This window comes from Salvia hispanica, chromosome 1 (genome assembly GCF_023119035.1).
Source record: "Salvia hispanica cultivar TCC Black 2014 chromosome 1, UniMelb_Shisp_WGS_1.0, whole genome shotgun sequence".
In the NCBI taxonomy this organism is placed as follows: Eukaryota; Viridiplantae; Streptophyta; class Magnoliopsida; order Lamiales; family Lamiaceae; genus Salvia; species Salvia hispanica.
In genome coordinates this window covers 28,700,994-28,723,839 of record NC_062965.1, presented here as the reverse complement: position 1 = coordinate 28,723,839, position 22,846 = coordinate 28,700,994, and the positions used below count along the sequence as shown (strand labels likewise).

Genomic DNA, 22,846 nt, shown 5'->3' with positions numbered 1-22,846 from the left:
AATACGCCAAACGAAAAACTCAAACCAAAATTCATCAAGTCATAGTATATAATGTAATCAATTCTTGGTACTACACATGTTCATCCCAATCTAATCCGTTCAAAAAAGAAGAAGAAGATGGGTCGAACACAACGATTACATATCTCATTAAAATGAAAAATGCATACAATAATAATGTCACATTACATGTTTATACTGTGTGAAACTTAACAACACTATTTCATCACCGTCCCAAATCCCATCACAAGGCTGAACAGGAATATAGTAGCTGCTTGCTTTCCAAGTGAAGAGAGTGGGCTCTATCAACTTATCTGCAATACAAACACATTAGTTTATTTTCTGTCATGTTTTTAAGACAGCCCGGAATTTCATTGTCCTTCAAACGAGCTGCATGTCTCGCTTGTGCATCTATATTACGACCAAAGATATCACACAATGAAGCCTCCACAGTCTGTTTGATAAGTAAAAGTAGCTGAGTTCAATATAGCAACTTACCCGACAATATTGTCCCAGTGTAGAAAACTGCCGTGACCTCTAGCATTAGTGAACTTGTAAATCGGGCCAGAAACTGAGCCAGAGAATACATTGAGTTAGTAAGTTGTTAAGGAAATGGAACCATGATGCTAACCACGAGCAAAGACCGACGTGGAAAAGGAGAAAGACAGGAGAAAGCACCTTCATAACCCCCGAGAACTGGATCCTCTGCTAGTAAGATGGGAGTGTCGAGGTCAATGAATCTGCAAACGAATTATCTCTCAAATCAGAGAATATATGCTTTCTACACATAACATTGCTTGAATTAAACACTATTATTGCTTACTTGAAACACCCCAGACCAGCTGCCAAATGACCGGCAAAGCCCATAGCAAGCCTTGTTTCGACCATACCACCAATCATCAAATCCAATCCCGACTCCCTTGCTAAATCAATAATCTCGAGAGCCCCAAGCACCCCCACTTTTGCGAGCTTTATGTTGACTACGTGTGCAAGGTCTTCCTTCACTATTTTCTTCACATCATCTAAACTACGGCAACTTTCATCAGCAGCAACAGATACCCCATACTTGGTTTTGGCAACGTGGCTAACATGACCAAGGCCTTTCCAGTCGTCTCTGTGAACAGGTTGTTCAAAAAGGATAGGTGTCACCTCCATTTCTGTCAGAAAAGAGAAGGAAACTGAGATCTTTCCACAGAATTTACGTAGGTAGATGAAACATTTTACTATTGAGAATGACTTGGTTACCATGTAATGTTTGGAGAACCTGAATGGCTTCCTCGGAGCTATAACCTTCATTAGCATCTAAAATGAACAAACAATCGGGATGGACTGTGCGTATAGCTTTAAGAACTTCGATATCAGCAGTCAAGTTCTTCCCAACTTTGAGCTTCAAAGTCTTGAAACCTTGAACGCGATACTTTGAAGCCAGCTCAGCCGCTTCGGCTGGGGAAACTATTGGGATCTGTATGTATGATTATAGCATTTAGTAAGTAAATTCACCTGCTAATGATTTTTCTACCTATCCTTCTTCATTTTTAATACAGTCACCGAGTCACATGAATAAACTAACTCACTCTTTCACATTCTTTCTTGTTTTCTTTATCTTCTTTTTCTAGTTAGTACAATCACATGAATGAACTAACTCACTCTCTTACTTTCTCAGTCCTCTTTTCTAGGTAATACAATCACATGAAAAAATAAACTAACTCATAAAGAGAGAAGTATCTCACTGTTATATCTGTTGTTATCATGTTTGTGAATCCACCAAACAGTCTCCACAGAGGTACTCCAATGCTGTTTGCAACTGCATCAATCAACGCCATCTCGATTCCTGCTCTAACCTTCATCAATCATACAAATTCAATTAGCACCTGCAATTTACGATTCACTCAAGAGTCTCAACTCGTCACACTAGCAGTGACGAGTTCAATCACATTACAAACAAACTATAGAACATAAAATATCCAATCTTGTTCCAAGCCACAAACTACAACTTCGAACCTTAAGACTCGTAGATCTTTTGCTTTATACTTGAAACTTGTAGGGTGATTCAAAAACTAGTAAGCATAGACCAAAAACACTTACAAACCATTTCTGGCAGTGTAATGTTCAAGGATTAAGACACACAGAGTAAAATAAGAGAAGTAAGGAGTATGTATCCTAAATTAGGATTTGAAACCCTAATTGAAGAAATCCCCAAATATGATCACTTAAAAGGATAATAAATCACAAAGTTTGGTCAAATTTCATTTCCGAATCATCTCTCTGCATCTCAATTAGTCCAACATTACAAGATTCAGAAAAGAAAAACTCACAGAAGCAAAGGAATGGCCAGGAAGCATCCCATTGATCTCAGCAAGAACGATTCCCAAGGTCTTGCCCGGGCTCTGCTTGAGAGCCCGGCAAGCCTCGGCCACGGCGGAGAGAGCCACAGGCTGATCCTCCGCCGTGACGTGGGGGAGAATCGGGGACTCCCCCCAGCCGACGCAGCCGTTGCTGAGCTCGACGCGCACGGCCACATTCGCCACGCCGTCGAGCCGCGACGACGCGATCGTGAACGGCGCGATCAGAGGCACGTTCAGCGCCCTGCCCTCCGCCCTCTGCACGCTCACCGCGTACGTCTCCATCAGATTCTTGAACCCCAGACACGCCGGCGTCGGCGCCGCCGGAGCCGCGGCGGCCATGCAAGCGGTGGGGCCCTTCATGAAACAGGGCTGCAAGGATAGCAAGGCGGCTGAAGGTCCCATTTTTATTTTTTTGTTTTAGAGAGTGTGAACAAAAACAGTGTGGGAATGGAATCGATCAATTCATGTGATTGGAAGATGCGGCCATTGTTAATTGTTTATGTTGATGTGAGAGAAACATATTCAATGGAAAGAAGTTGAATTGAACAATTGTTTATTTTGGCATGTATCTAACGCCATTTCCGACCATTTTCTTCTTGTTTTAGTCGTTGGTGATGGAGCTTGAGTTGAATTTATAGATGCTATGTTTAAGGGGGAAAAAATAGAAAAAATTAGCATACTATCATTGCAACGGATGTCCCGTGTCCGAAGATTAATGAACAGTTGGTCGTTAACGGTTGTTATTCACATATTTGGGAGTGTTTTGTTTTCACAATAAAGAAAAGAGAATTAATGTGACATTGTTGTAAATTCCACCCAAGAGTGTCCACTATAGTCGGCCGGACCAAGCCACAAAATCGTGGCCAGGCCACCAATGTCCATGTTTCCCACTATAGTGGACATGGCCAAGCCACCAAAAAGTTTAATTCTTTTTCATTTTGTTTATATTTTAATTCTACTACAATAAAAGTTATTGGACTATAATAATTGAAAAAATGCATAAGAACTAAAATTAAAACAAAATCTTCGTTGTATTATACAAAGGGGTAAAATTATACAACGAAAATTTTCGACTTCTCATAAACTACATTCTCAACGCATATCACGTTCTACCCCCTCCTCCCCTATGATTTCAAACCTCTTCGATCATATCAGCCTGCAGTGTCGTATGTGATGTTTCCCTCCGCATATCGGCGAACCGTTGGATCAAGTATGCATCACTACGCGGTACACCCATCTGCAGAAGGGCGGTTGCAACACCGTGACTCGTACTTGCACCCTCTTCCGGTGTCCAGTTCTCTCGCAGAATATCCTTCGTCCTCTATTATCATATTGTGCAATATGATACATGCATACATGATGGAGGCGACATCATTTTCGTGCCATTGTCGAACCGGGCACCGTAGAATGGCCCATCGCGATGGAGGACACCAAAAGCACGCTCAACGTCCTTCCTAGCACTCTCTTGTTTGGCCGCGAAATAGGATTGTTTCAGCCCAACCGGCTGCGGATCGTCTTGACAAACACGGGCCAACGAGGGTATATCCCATCGGCTAAGTAGTATGCCATGTTGTACTGCGTCCCGTTGGCCATGAATCTGACAATCGGACCCTCACCCCGACACTCATCATTGAAGAGATGAGATGACTTCAAGTACGTTGATGTCGTTGTTCGACCTGCGACTCCAAAATATGCATGCCGATTCGCAATCGGTGAGTCGGCAATAGCCTTCCAAAGTATTGGTTGTTGGGTGTCTCCCTTTGAATCCGAGATGATGAACCTGTCCCTTCCAAGCAATCTGGGCGCTTCATCCACTCCCAATGCATGCAATCCGATGCTGCCCAACATCCCCGGAAAAAGTATGCACTCTCCCGTGCATATCTATCAATCTCTCGGCACTCATCGGCAGCTGGCTTCCGTAGATACTCCGGACCGAAGATGGCCTGGATATAATTACAAAACCGCCTGGCGTCGTTAGGGCAGTTGTTTCACCCAACTATAGGTAATGTCGACAACCCGGGTCGGCCGCTAGCATCATTGCGCAATGTGAAGCACCTGTACCGCTGCGCCAATGTAGTCGTTATACGGATGAATAACCGTTGCGACATTCTGAATCGGCGACGGAAAATCTCTGCTGGGTAACGGGGGTTATCGCCAAAGTAGTCTTCCATCAACCGCTGGTGTGCCCCGACATGGTCACGGCAGATGGTCCGCCGATGATAGAACGGGCGAACGAACGCCGCCGCCGCCTCCTCCTCTTCTGCTTCCCGTTGCACCTCTTGAACGAGTTCATCGAACTCCCTATCCACCAATTGTTGGAACTCATCGTCGGAACTCATTTTTCAAAAGTAGAATTGGTGATAAAATGAAAAGAGTGGAGATTGGAATGGTGTAAAAAATTGGGAAAAAAATGGGTATATTTATAGAATTAATAAAAAAAAAATCAAAAATGGTGAGCCGCGGCCCGTGGCCGATGCAATAGGAGGGCCGCGGCCACGCGCTCCCGTGTCCACCCCCCCGGCTGCCCACCCCCGTCACTATAGGGGCTCTCCCGTGGCCCGGCCGCGGCTCCCCTATAGTGGATGCTCTAAACTTTGTTTCCAACAAAAAAACAAAGACAACTAAATTGGAAGTAGTTGACGAACACAAGAAAACAAAACTAAAAGGATGACACGTGTCTTGATTTTATTCAACGAATGAATCTGATCAAAAAAAAAAACTCACGCATGTGAACACTAACTAATGATCACTCTAAACTATTGTATATTAATTGATAGTTTTCGAGAATTTAACTGAGTCATATGGTGTGCTAGTCAATAACTATTAGATCATTCATAAACAACGAAGATTCAATTAATTTATCACAGTGTTCTAAGATCGAGACAACGTGATATTTGAGACAAACTATTACGTTGATTTGAGAAATCTATAACAGAAAAGGAGAGAATACTCACGTATGTGAACATTAACTAATGATTGCGCTAAAGTCTAAACTATATCAGTAGACAGTTTTCGAGAATTTAAATGAGTGTGCTAGTCAATAATTATTAGAGTCAATTTATCACAATGTTTTCTAAGATCGAATCGAAACAACGTGATATTTGAGATAAACTATTACGTCGATAGTAAGAAAGAAATAATCAAAAAAGAAAAATGCCATAATTCCAATACACACAATAATAAGAAGCGGAAATTAAAAAAAAAAAGTAAACAAAAAATTAACCATAAAAATTAACCATAGTGCTAAATATATTAGAATTATTTATAGTTATGTGGAAAAGAAACCACAAAGTTGAGGTTGGTGATTGTAATTTTATATATTTATGTTCCTAATAATCAAGTATAAGGTCACGCCAAAAATCATAATGGTTGTTAGAGGAGATTAACTTTAATTTGGCAAATAAAGAACAAGTTGGTATTATTTAATTACTAATTAAACAGAATATGTCTTTTCGAAGGAATCTCATATACCCCTTGATATATTATTGACCCTATGGTGCCTCCAACGGTTGATTTTGGATAACAACACTGTAGTTAATAATTTGGGACACAAAAAGCTTTAGTAATGGTAATGTTGCATTTGTGATGTGAACCATGTGATGCAAATTAATGTTAATGTATTATTATCATAGTTGGCTTTTAATATTTTTATATTTTAGTCTCCATTCAATTCATGTTTACTTTCTTTTTTCGTCTATTCCTATAAAAATGTCTTCTTTTCATTTCTAGAAAAAGTAATTTATAATTAATATATTTTAATTTATTTATTAATATTCAAGTTATTTTTTACTGCCCTATTAATATGTTCAACTATATTTTTCTTTTCTATTAAATAAAATAACAATTCGAAAATTTAGTGACATCTAACAAATGTAACATAGGTCGTGCACAAACTAAACTACTTAATTTTGGGTTTTTATGGGATAGTAACAATTCTACTGAATTCGTGATATAGTATAATATTTTTTTTGTTCAATTCCAGCAATCATTCAAATAGACCAATGTATATGCAACGGCGGAACCACACAGAGCCAAGCCCCCGCGCCGGCACCGGACCCAGAATCCCCCTGCTACGGTCGTCCTCCGCCAGGTCTCCGCCCCAGATTGCTTGAGGAGCCTGCAATCCAGATCTCTGTAACTGGAAATTGAGAAAATGGAGAAGACGACTATTTGGGCTTTTACTTTGTTACTGGGCCTTTTGTTGACTAGGGTTGTTTTATAACATTATAAACAAAATAAAATAATGAAATTAATTGGTATTTTGACCGATTTGATAGTATGACAAATTAATGTTGTAAAAAAGCTAGTTAAAAAATATACTAATGACATTAATTTGTAAAATTATTTTCTTACATTCCTAATAACAAATTATAGTTATTGCTAACTTTTATGTATCAATATTTTCTTAAAAATTAAGGGATACTCTCAAAAAATTAAGGAATAATTCAATTTCAACTACAACTAATTTAAATAGTAGTAGTACATTTCAATTCCGAATTGAATTGAACTGACGCTTTGATTTTCTCAATTGTAACAACTTTTGTCATAAAAAGTATTCTTTGTTGTCGTAAAAAGTATATTTCTCAATTAAACTTATTGAGAAACTTATAGATTTGCAAAATAGAACGAGGAACAAACGGATGAATGATATCTTAATTGTATACATTGAAAGATAAATTTCAAATAAAAAATGAAAATGTGACCTGTGGCACATGTCGACTCGTCCAAAACTATTATCATCTAGTGTCCGTAAAAATTGTGCGTATATTACATGTAAAATTTAATACTACATCCATTCCCTCATAGTTGAGGCGAAACTTTTCGGCATAGTGTTTAAAAAATAGATATTTAGTGTGTTAACTGTTAAGTAAATATATAAAAAAATAAGAGAGTGAAATAAGAGTGAGAAAAGGTGTATTATTTCTATATATATGCAAATGATTCAACTATGAGAAAATTTTTCAAAATAGAAAATGATTCAACTATGACGGACAGAACGGAGGAAGTATTTTGTATTATGTATTTTTTTAATTTCAGCCCCGGCTTGTATAAATTTCTGGTTCCGCCACTGTGTATATGTATAGTTTTTCAATAAAACTAGACAAATGCGTACATACCATGATACAAATATACCATACCATTTAAAATATATTAATATGGAATTAAGAATTAAATTCTCAAAAAATATATCTTTTAGATTATTGTTGGGAAATACTACCTTTATGATCTTTACACTGACAGCGAAAAAATATGGTAATGTGAGTAGTATTATAGGATAAAAATTAAACCAAAGTCTATAAAAATTTTTTGGACAATTTGCCCTAATATAATTTGCTATGACTATTAAAGTGGTAGGCATCAATGCATCATCACATGGATAAGTATCTAATGTTAAATCTTCTTAATATTCACTTCATTTACATGGAAAATCTAAATCAAAATACCATTGATTTTTTCATACATAAAATTAGTACTGGTAGTATCTTTCTTGAATTTACATATCAAGTTTCTAACATGCAATATAATGTCCAAAACTCCAAATACAAAAATTCAAATATTGGGCCTCAATAGAAAAATTTAATCTTGGCCCAAAACAAAACTCAAATTGGATTGGACTATTGGAGTACGCCAAGCTCAGGAGTGCTATTTTCTCCACCCACCGCCACCGCCACCGCCACCGCCACGGCCGCCCGAAGCCTCCCCTCTCAGTCTCTGACGGTAATAGCGAATAGAAATAGTAGGATTCGAACTCAATACCTTCATTAATCGAGCTGAATTCGAGGCACTTTCACATCATTGAAATTCAAACTAAACCCTTGAGGAAATTGTTTTGTCCATCCAAATTTCCATCTTAACTCAGATTAAAAAGTTAGTTTTGGAACCTTCCTTTATTATTTGAGCTTTTGGTTATAGCCCATTGCTATAGAACAAGAAAGAAAGAGAGAAGCGCCAACGATCAAAGAGAAACGAGACACAGAGTAAGAGAGGCAGAGTGAGATTCCCATCCCTAAACCTAAAATTCAAGTAGCTTACATCCTGTAGATTGAATATGAATGTTGTTCATTGAATATTGATGGTGGTGTGGTTATTGTTCTAGGTCATACATTGGGATTCATTTGATTCCGACCTGGATTGAGGCATGCTCATTCACAGGTGCTTAATTTGCTCTCTCCTTATTAACCACTACATGTTGCTTCAGTTAATTGAATTTGAGAAAATCTATGTTGATTAGCTTTGTGGATTTGTTTCTGCATCAGAACAGAGCCTCTGAATATGCTGAATCCAATCAGATACAAGTTACATTTATACGAGAAGATTCGAGCTTTAGCCCCGTCTTATTCGATTTGTGGATGGGGTGGTTTTACCTCAATTTCAAATCAAAATTTGGAGCAGAGTATTGCAGATAAAAATGTTGCAATTTTCTGGGATTTGGATAACAAGCCACCGAGATCATTTCCTGCGTATGATGCAGCACTTAGGATAAAGAAGGCTGCTCAACAATTTGGTTTTGTTAAATACATGATTGCTTATGCTAATAGTCATGCATTCAGCTATGTTCCTCCTGCGATTCGGGAACAAAGGAAAGAGAGGAAATCACTGAATCAGTTGGAAAACAAGGGCATTGTGATGCCGAAGGAGCCATATGTGTGCAAAGTCTGTGGGAGGAGATTTCACAACAATGAGAGGTTCATTAATCATTTCAGGCAGATTCATGAGCGCGAGCAGATGAAACGGTTGAATCAGATCGAGTCTGCAAGGGGGAAGAGGAGGCTGAATTTGGTGGCCAGGAATGCTGTCAAGATGGAGAAGTATAGGAATGCGGCTAGGGATATATTGACCCCAAAGGTCGGGTATGGTTTGGCGGATGAGCTGAAACGAGCTGGATTCTGGGTCAAGACGGTCTCAGACAAGCCACAGGCTGCTGATGTTGAGTTGAGGCACCGAATGGTGGATATGATGGACAGGAGGATGGTTGAATGCTTGGTTCTTGTGTCGGATGATTCAGATTTCGTGGAGGTGTTGAAGGAGGCAAGGATGAGGTGCTTGAAAACGGTGGTTGTTGGTGATATCAGCGATGGTGCTCTCAAGAGGACCGCGGATGCTGCTTTCTCGTGGCAGGAGATCATGATTGGGAAGGCGAAGAAAGAGGCGGTAGCAGTCGTTGGCAAGTGGAAGGACCGAAATGTTCTGCAGAAACTGGAGTGGACGTATGATCCTGAGAGAGACAAGAGAATGCATTTCCATGCTATTGAAAGCGGGGATTCGGATTCGGATATTGGTTGCTTCAGTTCTGATGAAGGTGAATCTCATTTAGGCAAGGAAAAGAATGGTGAGTGGTGGGAACTGGGACAAAATCAAAGGCCGCCAGAATGATCGATCGAGGTGAACTCAATTATGTTGAAGCTCGAGGAACGAGGATAATCCACGGCTGCTATCCGATGGGCAATAGCCTGCTAAATCTCACTTTCTGAGTTTGGGTGTGCATTGTGAGGCGGCAGCTCTAAAGACCAAATTTAGTGGAATTTTCGACTATTATGGGCCGGAGGTAGGATTTTTTTGTTTGACAGTTGTAATTGGAAGTAGTTTACTTGGAAATTTTTTGCTTTCGTTACACCAATAATATTATTTGATTAATAGAAAATGAATGAGATTATCATTAGGTACAAATATTTCTGGAATTTTTTGGCTTCAAGTTGTACTATATCCTAATTTTGTGATGATGGTAAAAGTAGCACATCAAACACCATAGGTCCACTACGATACTTTAACTTCTCTATAAATTTTCTGTTACTATAAAATTAGGTCCAATTACAATTACTATATATAGTTGTTCAAGACCCACAAATAATTCCGGTTAGGGGTCAGAATTTCTGTCGTTCTTGAATTTAATCATTTCTTGCTCACAACTTAAAATATTGTGATTTGGTGTTTCATTTTTTTGGTCTCATCCATGCACCGTATCTCATTAATAAATTAATTATTTCATTTGTATAACACTCCATTTCTTATAAAGTATAAAATTTATTATATAAATACATTATAAATAATTATTTGTATATATCTTACTTTTGATGCAATAAACTATTGATAATAAGTACAAATTAAGTTTAAATTAAGCATATAAAATTAAAATTAAAGCAAATTATGACAAATAATATGTGAAAAAATAAAAATGATACTACATGAGATGCAGAAAATGGGTTATTCTCTTCCGCAATTTAAATAGTTAGTAGAGACTAGTAGTAATTGTTTTCCACCCATTAAAAATGAACTACTGTATTACGTGGATATATATTGTGGTAGCAGCACTATAGCAGTGGGATTTTTTAATGGAAATCACACTCAAACATAAATTTGTGGATATTAATGGTTACAAGTCTTATGTCCAACATTTCAATGTGATATGTTACCCTTTGTTTGGTTCTTGCTTTTTCAGAATAAAAAGGTTAATTAGTGTGTATCATTATATCAAGAAAACAAATGCACTTAATCATTCCTAAATCCCCTTTTAGAAACATTTCATTTACAGGGATCATATATATTCATATAGTCATACAAGTGGATCAAGTTCAAATGGAGATCAACGATGTTAACATAATAAACAAAGTTATGTTAAAGTATACTAGTATGTGAAGTGTAATCGAATTCATATATCACTACAAGAAAAACTCACATGCATGATACTACATGACATAGATTATGTATTTATGTGTGTGTGACCTAAAAATGAGAGTGCACTTGGAGAATGATGCAAATAACTTGATCGAATACCTTGCTTTTTCCTATTAAATTAACAATAAAGATACACGAAGTTGTTATTAAACATAATTTGTATGTAACAATATAACAAAAAAAATTTGATAATAAAAGGCAAATGGCCCTTGGCGGAAGTGGGGAGTCGATGACTTATAGTGTTACACAAGTTAAATTTAATCTGATACTACTATCCATATATACAAGTGGAAACTAAAGGATTTATTTCATTTCATCAATTCATCTCAAAACCAAAAACACACACAGATATCGACTATGAAAAGGTTGATAGGTGAAGATGATGTTGAAGGCATATTTAGAATGGTGTGGTTAGTTTTGGCTTCAGCTTCAATGATGTCTCTCGTTGTATGGAAATGTGCACAAGGTGTTCAACAAAAAGAAGCCGACGTCGCAGATATCTACGGAGGGAGCGGTTGCGCCGCGGCATGTGGTGGTGGTTGCGGTGCATGATTCAATTATTTTGTGTTACTCGATATTTGGTGCTAGATTAATATGGCAATTTGCTTGAGTTTAGTATCACCATATTAACACAGTTTGGATCATGTTTATGATTTTGATCCATCTCTTAAACCTACCTAATCTTCTAGTACTGTTTTATTCATCTACAATTTCTTCTATCCCACTGCATGTTGATTGATTGTTTCTATATCTATTTCGTATTACATGTTGTTGGATTTTATTTCCTATAACATTCGTAAATTCAAAAGCAAAAGATACCCCACAATTTTACAGTGGCGGATTAATGAATTAATTTTGGAGGATTGAATGATTAAAACTTCTTTTCTTTACTTTAACATGGGATAAAATTGTCAATTTACGAAAAAAAGTTAATTAAAGATCTAATAGTGACAATTTTTTTCCAAAAACAAATTTGTAGATAGGGGCGACGATGTAGCGTTTTCTGTCGTCACTAAGTAAAAAATTAGGCTTGGTTATAATATTTCATAAATTGGATTTTGCTAGGCTCCAAAATCTAAATTAAGGTTAATGCATGTTATTTAGGAATAAGATTTATCTACAATTATCTTATGGAAATCGGATTTAATGAGTCTTATGTATGATTAATCTATCTGGAATGATATTTACATTAGTACTAAATAGACTTTATAATAAATACTACATAGTTGATTAAATATAACTAATATTTAATATTACTATTTGATTATATAATAAACAATGATTCAGTTTTAGTCAATTTAATTTAATAAAGGTGTACTAACTGTTAAGATATGACTGAAATATATGGATGGATTTCATTATACAAATTAATATACTTACTATTTACTAATATAAATACCGATGAAGTATTAATTTTAGGAAAGCACATGGGTGGAAATTAAATACTAGTATTAATTTAATTTTAGGGTTGTATGGAATCCATGAAATAAAAGCAACAAATAAAATGTAGTGAGTGTTAGCCGTTATGATATTGGATATGGTACCATGTTTATGCAAGAGTTACCATATCTTAAATATGGAGTTCAATATAAAGCTTGGCCATTACGCTAAAAACCTACAATTCTCTCTTCGATCATGGCTTCCGCTCTTCCTCTTCTGCCGCATCAAATCTTGATCAGCCAACAACACCAAAACATGGCTGCTGCTCTTCCCCACCAAACCCGAAACATGGCTGTTCTTCCCCACCAACTCTTCAACGCAACTCTCCAACAACAAATCATGCACCAACAACATCAACACGCGTTAGATATTGGTGATGATGATGATGTGGAAGTGTGCGCCGTGTGTATGGAGGATCTACATCGACGTGATCCGACGCTCGGGGTTCTCCGCTGCCGCCATGCTTTTCACGGCCACTGCATCGGCGAATGGCTCTTGCGGAACAACACTTGCCCTCTTTGTAGGGCTCTTGTGCTAGACTAGTTTGTTTCAATCAATTGTAAAGTTTTTGTTTTCTCGAATTCAGAATGAATTGTTTCAAACCGTTTTGGTTTGATTTTGTGATTATTTGTATTAATTCAAGATTATTGATGATAATGCACGAAACAATTTGCACAATTTCTCATCTATTTTATAGTGAATTTTGTATGTTGACGTTTGGTGGTTGTTGCCCCTCCCATTTTTGACATAAATTTCACTTATCTAAAAATAAAATTAATAATTTTATGGATGAGGAGGACTACTATCATTCAACACCTATGACAAGTATTACAATAAACCGACATTGGATCAAAATTCCATGTAAAAAAAAAACACTGAATAAAAACATCTAACAAGGGATAAATATCCAAAAACGCACATTGAAAACTATGACAAACTTGTGAAAAAAAATGATGTACTATTATACACACACCCATAAAAATAGACCATTTAAAAACGCTACAAGTATTAATATACAATTCGCAAAATACGAAAGAAGTGATTGAAGTATTATTAGTGAAGAATGAGATGAATGCCACTAGAAAAAGTGTATAAAAATAGAAATGGAGTATTATTTTATGGGACGGACCAAAGTAGCAAAAGATACGAAATCACAAAAAGATCGGCCCAGTATATATCTTTCCTTCATGAAAGTCGAGCTCGTTATGTGATGATTTGCACGAAGGTGGAGAACCTTGTCCCTAGGAATACAAATTTTGAACATATATACACAATTAAGATGATATGACCCTTTTGGTAGGAATCAAGTGATTTGCTACTTTTTAAAGAATGAAAAATGTATAGAAAAAAATCCTATTAAATTAACCAAGGATAAGATATTACACTCGAGAGAAGAAATTGAGTATGCTACATACTCCTACTTTAGATGATATTACATGTTTGGGATTACTTTGTTTTGATAGCTTTTCAGCTATTCTTTTGGCTTTTGGCTTGATTAGTTTAGAATCTATGCTTTCTTCTGATTTCTGAGTTGCAGAAAAAATTTCTGGCTTCTCAACCTCAGTCACTTCAGAAGCTTGTTCTACAGTAGACATGGCCTCATTCAGCTGCACTTCATCGTCTCTTTTCTGTTTCTTGAAGGGGTTGTTGGATGGGATGTTTAGAGTGGATCTAAGCGGCGCTGGTTCTTTTTGTGCGAACGCTTCGTTTCTGGAAGGGAAACCGAGCTTTTTGAGGGCTGATGTTTCACTTTCGTTCAGTACTTCCTCACTGATAACTGTCATTTGCTTCCCTTCTGATGAACTTTTCATTCCATCAAGTGGCATATCACCTATAAGGTCGATGAAGCAATCAGCAACATGGAGCTTGAAATATTCAAGACCGGAACACCATTTCTTCAATAAAACCAGAATGCAGAGTTGAATGCTTAAAAGGTGAGAACTACTGACCTCTAATTCTCTTTTTGACAGTTTTGTGGCACGAAACTACAGTGAAACATCCTTCTTGCATCGAGCCAGTAGCTTCTTCTTGAGTCGAGAGTTGGCTTGCAGAATCTGTGAAACTGAGACTGTGCTTATATCCGGATTGAGGAAAGTGGTTAAACGCCTCCATTGTACAAGGGTCCAGGTTACCTTCTGCAATCGCAACTGCTATGGAAGGGGACAAGTCTCTATCTCGAGTGAAGGAAAGAGAATAATAACCAGACTGCTGCATAACTAACTCAACTTTGAGAAAATGCAAAGGCTCATTATTCTGGCACAAAGAATCGAAAGATAAAAGGATACGGCCCCAAGAAATCGAGGTCCCCATTCTCACCCTGCAACAGCTCAGGCGTCAGAGGATTGAGAGGTTTGAGTTTCTTTGAAGCTGCATCATAACTGTCAAGAATGGTATACAAAGATGCATGAGTTATATGCTATCAGACAGCTCAGCAGAAAAGAATGTGGTGAGATGTGTTCTGTATCATACACTCGTGCATGTTGGAAGACGGCCAACGCTTGTCTGAAAGCTGTGGGATAATCTTCAGGCACTACTTTTCCCTTTTCAAGCTTCAACACTGACAGAACCTGCAAAAATTTCAAGCATTCATCAGTTTCATCATCATTTCTTTGAGTTTTCATATAATATGATTAAAATTAATTTAGCTATATGCCACAAACAGAGCCAACTCTCTGCTGTTGAATCTACTAACATAGGTACAGAATTCACCAGTGCTACAATTTGTAAAATTTGATATGGTTTGGAGATCATGAACTGTTCGAGTGAGATTTTACTTACACGGTCTAAATTTCGATACTTGGCAACCAAGTTGTAAGCTTTGACAATTCCTATCCCAGGCACGGATGGAAGGAAATCACAACCAGCCAATATACACATACCTGAAAAATTTTGGGGGAAAAAACGGAACTATATTTAGTATTGAATGGATGCAAAAAGCAAAAGGCAAGCACAATTCTGCGAAGTCTGAAATACCTGTGAACAATTCTCGGTCGAAATTCATGAAGGATGGTTTACGACCAGCAACATTAAGAGCATTTTTTAGGATTATCTCTTCACCCTTGCCATATCGGTCCATCTTAAATACGACCTGCCCGTTCCATGGAAAAAGCGTGAGATCACAAAATAACAACAGACCTCAGAAATCAACAATTTGTTTCTGATATCAGCAAGTAACTTACAGCTGGGCAATTGTAAGCCAGCAAATCACTGTCCTCTGAAATGATTGCTACAATGCCACCTTTTTCAGTTTCAAGACTCGCAAGATATGCCAGTTGAGCATCTGCCTCATATGGAGCTACAACAAATTCAACATTCTCTGATCTTAAAATCTGAAAATTAACAATTTTTGGTAGTAACTAGTAAGTAAAGGTCTTGTTTGCATAGATAACTTTGAAAAACCTTTCTGCTAGCCACAGAGGTTAAAAAAGAAACAGAGAAACAAAGAAATTTTAAAACTATTCATTAATCAGAGTGCAGTATTTTGGCTGTTGCGTCCTAGATATTTTAAAATGCCTGTTTATTTCCACATTTTGGTAAAAAAATGGAAGCTCTCTGCATATGAAAGCGGTACCTGGATCAGTTGGTGTGCCATCTGAGGGGTTATGCTCACAGCTTTCTGCATATGAATTAAGTGATTTGAGAAAGGATCCTTTAATTTGCTACTAGTATAATTTAATATAAAAAGTAAGCTTCCACCTCATGTAGGCAAAAAAAAGTTGTACAAGTCATATGTAAACTGATGAATGTTATATTATACAGAGACGAAAAATGTGGCGCTAAAGTTTTCCTGTGAAATATTAGCCGTATATCCCAGAAATCAAAATTATGTTTCAATGACTACATTCAAAGCTCAGCATTATATGCTGTTTGATTAAAGTATCCACATCAAGAACCCAAAAATGAGAGATTATTATGTCTCCATCAAGCTAGAAATCCACAAACACTAACAATAAATCCAACTTTCTGAACTTACCACAAGCTGCATGATCTAACATTTCTAAAGATTTAACCACCTCAATTAGTTCAGATGTAGACAGCATTGCAAGAACCATAATTTGCTCACCAACACCACTCATCCAAGAAGAATGTGAAAAAAATGCATTGCATCTAAAGTATCCCTCCCCCCACAAGTGATTTTAGTACCTGGAAAAGCTCGGAAGCTGCATCCGTATCACCCTCCTTCAACTTCTCCATAGCCAGATCTCGATTAGCCTTTCTCTTCCTGAATCGACGAATTCAAACGAGATAAATTCAAGTTGAGTTTAAGTAAAGAAAATGGCAGAATCATGAGCAGATACATTAGACATGCCTATGCCTCCCATCTTCAGTGGCGGCCTTACAAGGGGTGCTGCCACCATCGAAAACAACCACCGGAGTAATCTTGTAGTGTCGAAGCATGCTTATCCGATGCATAAAATACTGCAAGAACCGGTTTTTCTTATCCCCTTCCATGTCCAGGCATACCTCCATACTACATGAATACGCTACAAAATCCCCAAAACCTCATCACTAATGTACTCCATCCAAACCCTTAAATGAAAATGATTAAGCACATTAATTGAAAATAATGTAGAAATTGCAAAGCTACCTCCTTTGTGAAGCCACGAATATGCATCAATGCCCACCTAAATCATAAGCCAAAAGTCAAAAAAAGAGTGATAATTTTATCAAAACGCAAAACTATCGATAAATGGATTGAGATGAAGCGAGACATTACCCGTTTCCCAGCATATTTCTTGATGTGGACGGATTCAACATAGGGCTTCATGAATTTCAGGAGGTTGTTTATGCCCATTTCTCGCTTTAGCGGGATTTATTTGTATGAAATGAATTTGTTGAATCAGCTTATCTGCTGAAGAATGGATCGGGGAAATGTTGAGTGTTGAGAAAAGAGGGATTTTGTGTTCACACGCAATAGGTCTGTGACGTTTTAAGTTAGAAGACCAATCACATTTAACCACGTGGTAGGATATGTTGATTCCTATTGGTCTGTCACGCGGGTGAGGCAATATCAAATAATGCAAACCGCGAAAAAAATTTAAAATTTGGCGGGTTGTATAATACCCGCGTTCAGTTGTGTCAGAACAATTTTTCATATCTTCTTGCCACAAATACTCACAATAAGTAAAAAAGTTGTCCAAATCTATATTATTCACTTACTTTTGAATCCTTGTCCACCGATTAGTGTTCTATTTTTTATCATTTTCGTTCGTCCATCAATAAACGTTTTATTTGTTTTTTTATTACTTTTTGTAATGGGTTTCACATTTTAATAATTTTAAAACTTATATATACTATATAAAAGTAGGACTCAGCTTCCAATAACATTTTCCACTTACTTTCTACTATATTTCTTAAAGCTCGTGCTTGGGGTCCTGTATTGGTGGACGGTGGGAGTAAAATACACTACTAGAGTTTTGAAATACCATAACTCTAATAGAAAATTACATACTATTTAAAAGGAAGAATAACTAGTCCATAATTGCAAATGAAAAATTACAAATCACATGAATCTTATTTTGAGCCCAAATTGGTGGACAGTGCTTTTGTCGTTGGGTCTTGGTCATCCTCGACTTATATTTGGACAATGTTTTGTGATACGTATCCATCATTTGTACCTCACTCATCAAATCTATTTTCGGCAACCTCTGAAAATTGATCCAAATCTTTGATTTCATTGTCGTTGCATCATCTTAGTGTGTCTCTTTATCACCATGATGGATCTCAGAGAGTCCAGATCGACTGAGTCCAGATCGACTGATATTGGACTGTGTAAATGAAAAAAAGTAAGAAATTCAAAATATATTGTGTTTGGATGGATGCCATTTAGTATGCAATAATTCAATTTGTGATCAAATTTGGATTGGGATTAGTGATCGACTTGCAATTGTCTAGATTCATAATAATATCTGATTTTCTTGGGTTAAGATGTTCAAGAATTGGGAGGATATGATTGAATGGAGATGATTTCATATGTTATGGGAAGTGTGAGGATAAATGCTTATTTATATAAGGAGAATTTTTGGTGAAGTTGTACAGCATAAGAGAGTAAAAAACCGTGATAATTAGTTAAACGAGGATGTCGTTTATAAAAAAAATTCATATCATTTGGCACAAAACGTGTAATAACATATTGCACGTAGGTGACCATATTTGTTTAACCGTACGTTAATAAAACTATAAATTTTAAAATGGTAAGATTAACCATAATTTGACTAAATTTTTAAAAAAAAATTGGTGAAACACCCGCATATGATCATTTTTTTTAATAACAAGAAGAGGGCGTCGCCCTAAAGCTCAAACACCGCCCCTACATTGGGCACATACGACCGTGGGTAGTCCCCATCCGGTCATTCAGCAACAAGTTTATCGTCTCACTCGGTGCCTCGTCAAACACCACTAGCCCAGGCTGCATGTTCACACCCAAATTTGCCATAAAGTCTGCAACTTGATTACTTTCCCTAAACACATGAGCAATCTTCACATTCCACGCTCTTTGCAAGATACCTTTTATACTTCTAGCAAGTGATAAAGCACTTAAATTCGATTTCGTGTCATTAAGTACGTGAACAACTGTCATATTATCACTTTCCACAAGTATATTCCTAAGCCCCCTTTGTCATGCCGAGCATCTTCCCAAGTGCCTTGTGTAGCCCAACACCCACTCTCTAGTTGAATCACGCAATACCCCTCCTGACGCTGCATGTTAAGAATCGTATTTCACAGCCCCATCACAGTTTAATTTGCACCACCCATCGGGGGGAGCATGCCATTGTACCTGCTTCAACACCTTATTTATCGATTTGGTTAGCTTAAGTTCATTACTATGGACCGATCTCGCCCAAGCTCTACATTGTGCCATTGTAGCGTACGATGACACAAGATCTCCTTGGAACACTAGCTGATTTCTATTTTTCCATAACCTCCAACAAATCATACTACAAATAGTGCTCCAGCATATCTCACCATCAATCTCATACCATTTCAAATTATCCATCAACCAATTATCCAAATTCATTGTAAGAAATTGATTTAATTTACCTTGAGGGACGATAGATTCCCACACTTTAATCGCATTTGGGCACCCTCTAAGAATGTGATTTAGGTTCTCTTGGGCATCTCCACAAGCGATGCAAGCAACATCAGTTGCGCAATGTCGTCGACACCTCTCCACATTAGTCATTAGCCGTTTTTGTAAAATCAACCATAAGAAGTGTCTTATGCGTTGCGGCCCTTTATAATTCCACGCCAATGGCCATTTCTTATCCATATTGTCCCAGGAGTGCTTACATACAGATTCGTATGCACTGGCCACTGATAGCTTGCCATTCTTCTCCCATCTCCAAATACATAAATCAGCCCCAGCTTCCTCATATGGAGGTCTAATACCGGCAATTACGACAGCTGCTTCCGACGAGATGAAATGTCTGAACGCGCCCCACTTCCACTCACCATGACCATCCACCATTTCACAGGCTAAGCATTCAAAATCTATTGCCGAGTTGTCAATTTTATATTGAATAAGCGGTCCTAACTGTGGACACCAAATATCCAGCCAAAACTTTGTTTTCTTGCCGCCCCCTAACGACCAACAAGCACTATCGTATATTTTATCCCATACCTTCATAAGCGACCTCCAAATAAAAGAGCTGCCGGACCGCGAGATGGAAGATGGGCAGCCCACTCCTACTTTATACTTTTCGCGCAAGATTCTTTCCCATAACTCATTCTCTTTAGCAACTAGATTAAAACCAAGCTTTATCGAAGGCTTCATTGTTCCACTTTAATCTTCTCAAGCCAAGCCCCCTCGATGTGATCAGTTGACACACTGATTTCCATCCCACCAGTGGGATATTTCTCTGCTCATCTGACCCTCCCCAAATAAATCTTCTCACTAAACGTTCGATCTCCTTGCAAATTGAAACTGGGACCATCACAATTTGCATGAAATAATTTGGTATAGCAACCAAAAAGAGTGGTAAAATGTAACATTGACATGTAAATGAAAAAGAGTGGTAAAATTAGAATTCCACTTTATGAAAGTTAATTTTATTTTAACTATTTTTGCTCAAAATGAAACACATAAGTTACACCAACTCTTTTTCATACACTTTTACTTATATTTTTAAAATTCATACACGAGAAACCAATACTGTATTTAGGATCTAGGGGGTGTATATTAAATTTAATAAAATTTATTTGGTTTTGTAAGGGAAACTTGGGATTTAGGGGGGTCTATTTCCAATTTAACATTTTTATTCTTCACCAATTTTGAAAACCCTAATTTTTTTCCCCCATGATATAAATTCGGCGGCCATTGGCATCGGCTGCCTCTTCTACTCCCTCTCAAAACCCTTCGCCAAACCCTAGCAGCAGCAGAAGCAGCCATGGCAACGGGGCAGGAACAGCTCGTCCTCCGCGGCACAATGCGCGGCCACACCGACTGGGTGACGGCCATCGCCGCCCCAATCGACAACTCCGACACCATCGTCACCTCCTCCCGCGACAAATCCCTAATCCTCTGGACCCTCACCAAGGACGACTCCTCCTTCGGCGTCGCCACCCGCCGCTTCACCGGCCACTCTCACTTCGTCCAGGACGTCGTCCTCTCCTCCGACGGCCAATTCGCCCTCTCCGCCTCCTGGGACGCCGAGCTCCGCCTCTGGGACCTCCAGACCGGCGAAACCGCCCGCCGCTTCGTTGGCCACGCCAAGGACGTCCTCTCCGTCGCCTTCTCCGCCGACAACCGCCAGATCGTCTCCGCCTCGCGCGACCGCACGATCAAGCTCTGGAACACGCTCGGGGAGTGCAAGTACACCATCCAGGAGGGCGAATCCCACTCCGATTGGGTCTCCTGCGTCCGATTCTCCCCCGACAACAGCCAGCCCACCGTCGTCTCGGGCTCGTGGGATAAGTCTGTCAAGGTCTGGAATTTGACCAATTGCAAGCTCCGCGCCACGCTGACTGGACACACTGGTTATGTTAACACAGTGGTGGTGTCGCCGGATGGATCTCTGTGCGCGAGCGGGGGGAAGGATGGTGTGATTTTGCTTTGGGATCTGTCGGAGGGGAAGATGCTCTACTCGTTGGAGGCTGGCTCGATTGTTAATGCTCTCACATTTAGCCCTAATAGGTATTGGCTGTGCGCTGCCACCGAGTCCGGTATCAAAATTTGGGATTTGGAGAGCAAGAGTGTTGTTGCGGACCTGAAGGTGGATTTGAAGCATGAGAGTGAACTGGCCAGAGATGATGCTGGGCAATCATGCAAAAATAAGGTCAATTTTCAGTTTTTATTTCTTTGTTCATTATGAATTTTGTCATGTGTTTTGTTCATGCTTTTTGTCATCTATATATCTTTGCCTGCCTTTATGAGATTTGGCTAGATAATCAAAGATTAACATGTTTTTTTGATAATTTTAGATATTTTTTTGATAATTAAGATTGTACTTCTTCTGATTATCATGTTGTTAATATTTGGCTAGTAGAGTATTTTAGAACCTCACAATGGAATTTTGAGCAGTTTCAGTTCTAATACAGATGGCAAATTTTATATGAAGGGTATAATCCCTTGTTTATCATATTTTTGAGTTGTGTTAAATTTTGTCTGCCTGATCATTTAATCATGTCCCTATTTTTGTGCTGAGATTAGTAACAATCTTTTTTACATCATAGAATTTGTCTCGTCTAACATATGAATTTATTGTTCTATTGGAATTCGAGGGTAATGGGAAGGGTGTAACCATTTATGTACTCAAACACCATCAAGTATTCATGCAACCGAAGTCACTCTGTTCTCATTTGTCCTCCTCAAATCCACCATACATTCTGTTAAGAGTGTCTTAGTTTATGGCCAAGCCTTTGTACTATGTTCCACAAGCTTATTGTGTATACTTTTCAAATGATTATAGTTTCATTCAGGAAAAGAGTTGGAACTTTTTTGAAGCTCTTTATTTTGAATCAATGTATAAGAGTTGACAGGCAATTTGGCTTGAATTTGTGTAGTAGTTTAAACTTTAATGTGCCACATGAAATGTTGTGTCAATTAAATGTATGAATTTATGGTTTTGACTGTAAATTAAGCTCATTTGTAATCGTTTGCTGTAGGTCATATACTGCACCAGTCTTGGCTGGAAAGCTGATGGAAGCACCCTTTTCAGTGGTTACACCGATGGCGTCATCCGAGTTTGGGGTATCGGCGGCCGATACTAGGAATGAGATACTCATAATTGTGTGGAAATATTTTGACTATGTTTTTTGATCATTTGGGATTTTGCCAATTCTAGCTTCATATACACATAATTATGTCTGGATTTTTTTCTGTGTCTACTCATGTTTGAGTTTTTATAATATGTGCTCTGAAGGATTCACATGAGTTTCATTATATTGCATTT

At 38.0% G+C, this 22,846-nt stretch overlaps 4 protein-coding genes across 5 annotated transcripts; 2 read left to right on the top strand and 2 right to left on the bottom strand.

Moving 5' to 3' along the window:
• Window positions 1-19: 19 nt before the first annotated feature.
• Window positions 20-2,948, bottom strand: LOC125200529 (L-Ala-D/L-amino acid epimerase-like). The gene is made up of 7 exons (XM_048098167.1): window positions 2,313-2,948; window positions 1,728-1,838; window positions 1,243-1,459; window positions 821-1,154; window positions 676-737; window positions 496-568; window positions 20-311 (listed from the first exon to the last, which is right to left on the bottom strand). Exons 1-7 carry the CDS (start codon window positions 2,742-2,744, stop codon window positions 308-310), a joined length of 1,233 nt encoding a protein of 410 aa, XP_047954124.1. The 5' UTR covers window positions 2,745-2,948; the 3' UTR covers window positions 20-307.
• Window positions 2,949-7,976: 5,028 nt separating this feature from the next.
• LOC125210702 lies at window positions 7,977-10,010 on the top strand. The gene is made up of 4 exons (XM_048110279.1): window positions 7,977-8,060; window positions 8,256-8,334; window positions 8,440-8,495; window positions 8,575-10,010. Exon 4 carries the CDS (start codon window positions 8,616-8,618, stop codon window positions 9,714-9,716), a length of 1,101 nt encoding a protein of 366 aa, XP_047966236.1. The 5' UTR covers window positions 7,977-8,060; window positions 8,256-8,334; window positions 8,440-8,495; window positions 8,575-8,615; the 3' UTR covers window positions 9,717-10,010.
• A 3,786-nt stretch (window positions 10,011-13,796) lies between these two features.
• LOC125202412 (exonuclease 1) lies at window positions 13,797-17,359 on the bottom strand. Of its 2 annotated transcripts, XM_048100803.1 has the most exons (12): window positions 17,173-17,359; window positions 17,044-17,080; window positions 16,765-16,939; window positions 16,599-16,677; window positions 16,027-16,071; window positions 15,635-15,784; window positions 15,429-15,543; window positions 15,234-15,334; window positions 14,925-15,022; window positions 14,741-14,833; window positions 14,405-14,625; window positions 13,797-14,286 (listed from the first exon to the last, which is right to left on the bottom strand). In XM_048100803.1, the coding sequence occupies exons 1-12, from the start codon at window positions 17,248-17,250 to the stop codon at window positions 13,835-13,837; spliced, it is 1,644 nt and encodes a 547-aa protein (XP_047956760.1). In that variant the 5' UTR covers window positions 17,251-17,359; the 3' UTR covers window positions 13,797-13,834. The 2 variants fall into 2 exon arrangements, with proteins under 2 accessions (XP_047956760.1, XP_047956762.1); XM_048100805.1 differs by lacking the exon at window positions 16,027-16,071.
• A 3,417-nt stretch (window positions 17,360-20,776) lies between these two features.
• LOC125222023 (guanine nucleotide-binding protein subunit beta-like protein) lies at window positions 20,777-22,822 on the top strand. The gene is made up of 2 exons (XM_048124411.1): window positions 20,777-21,730; window positions 22,560-22,822. The coding sequence occupies exons 1-2, from the start codon at window positions 20,843-20,845 to the stop codon at window positions 22,662-22,664; spliced, it is 993 nt and encodes a 330-aa protein (XP_047980368.1). The 5' UTR covers window positions 20,777-20,842; the 3' UTR covers window positions 22,665-22,822.
• Window positions 22,823-22,846: the final 24 nt, after the last annotated feature.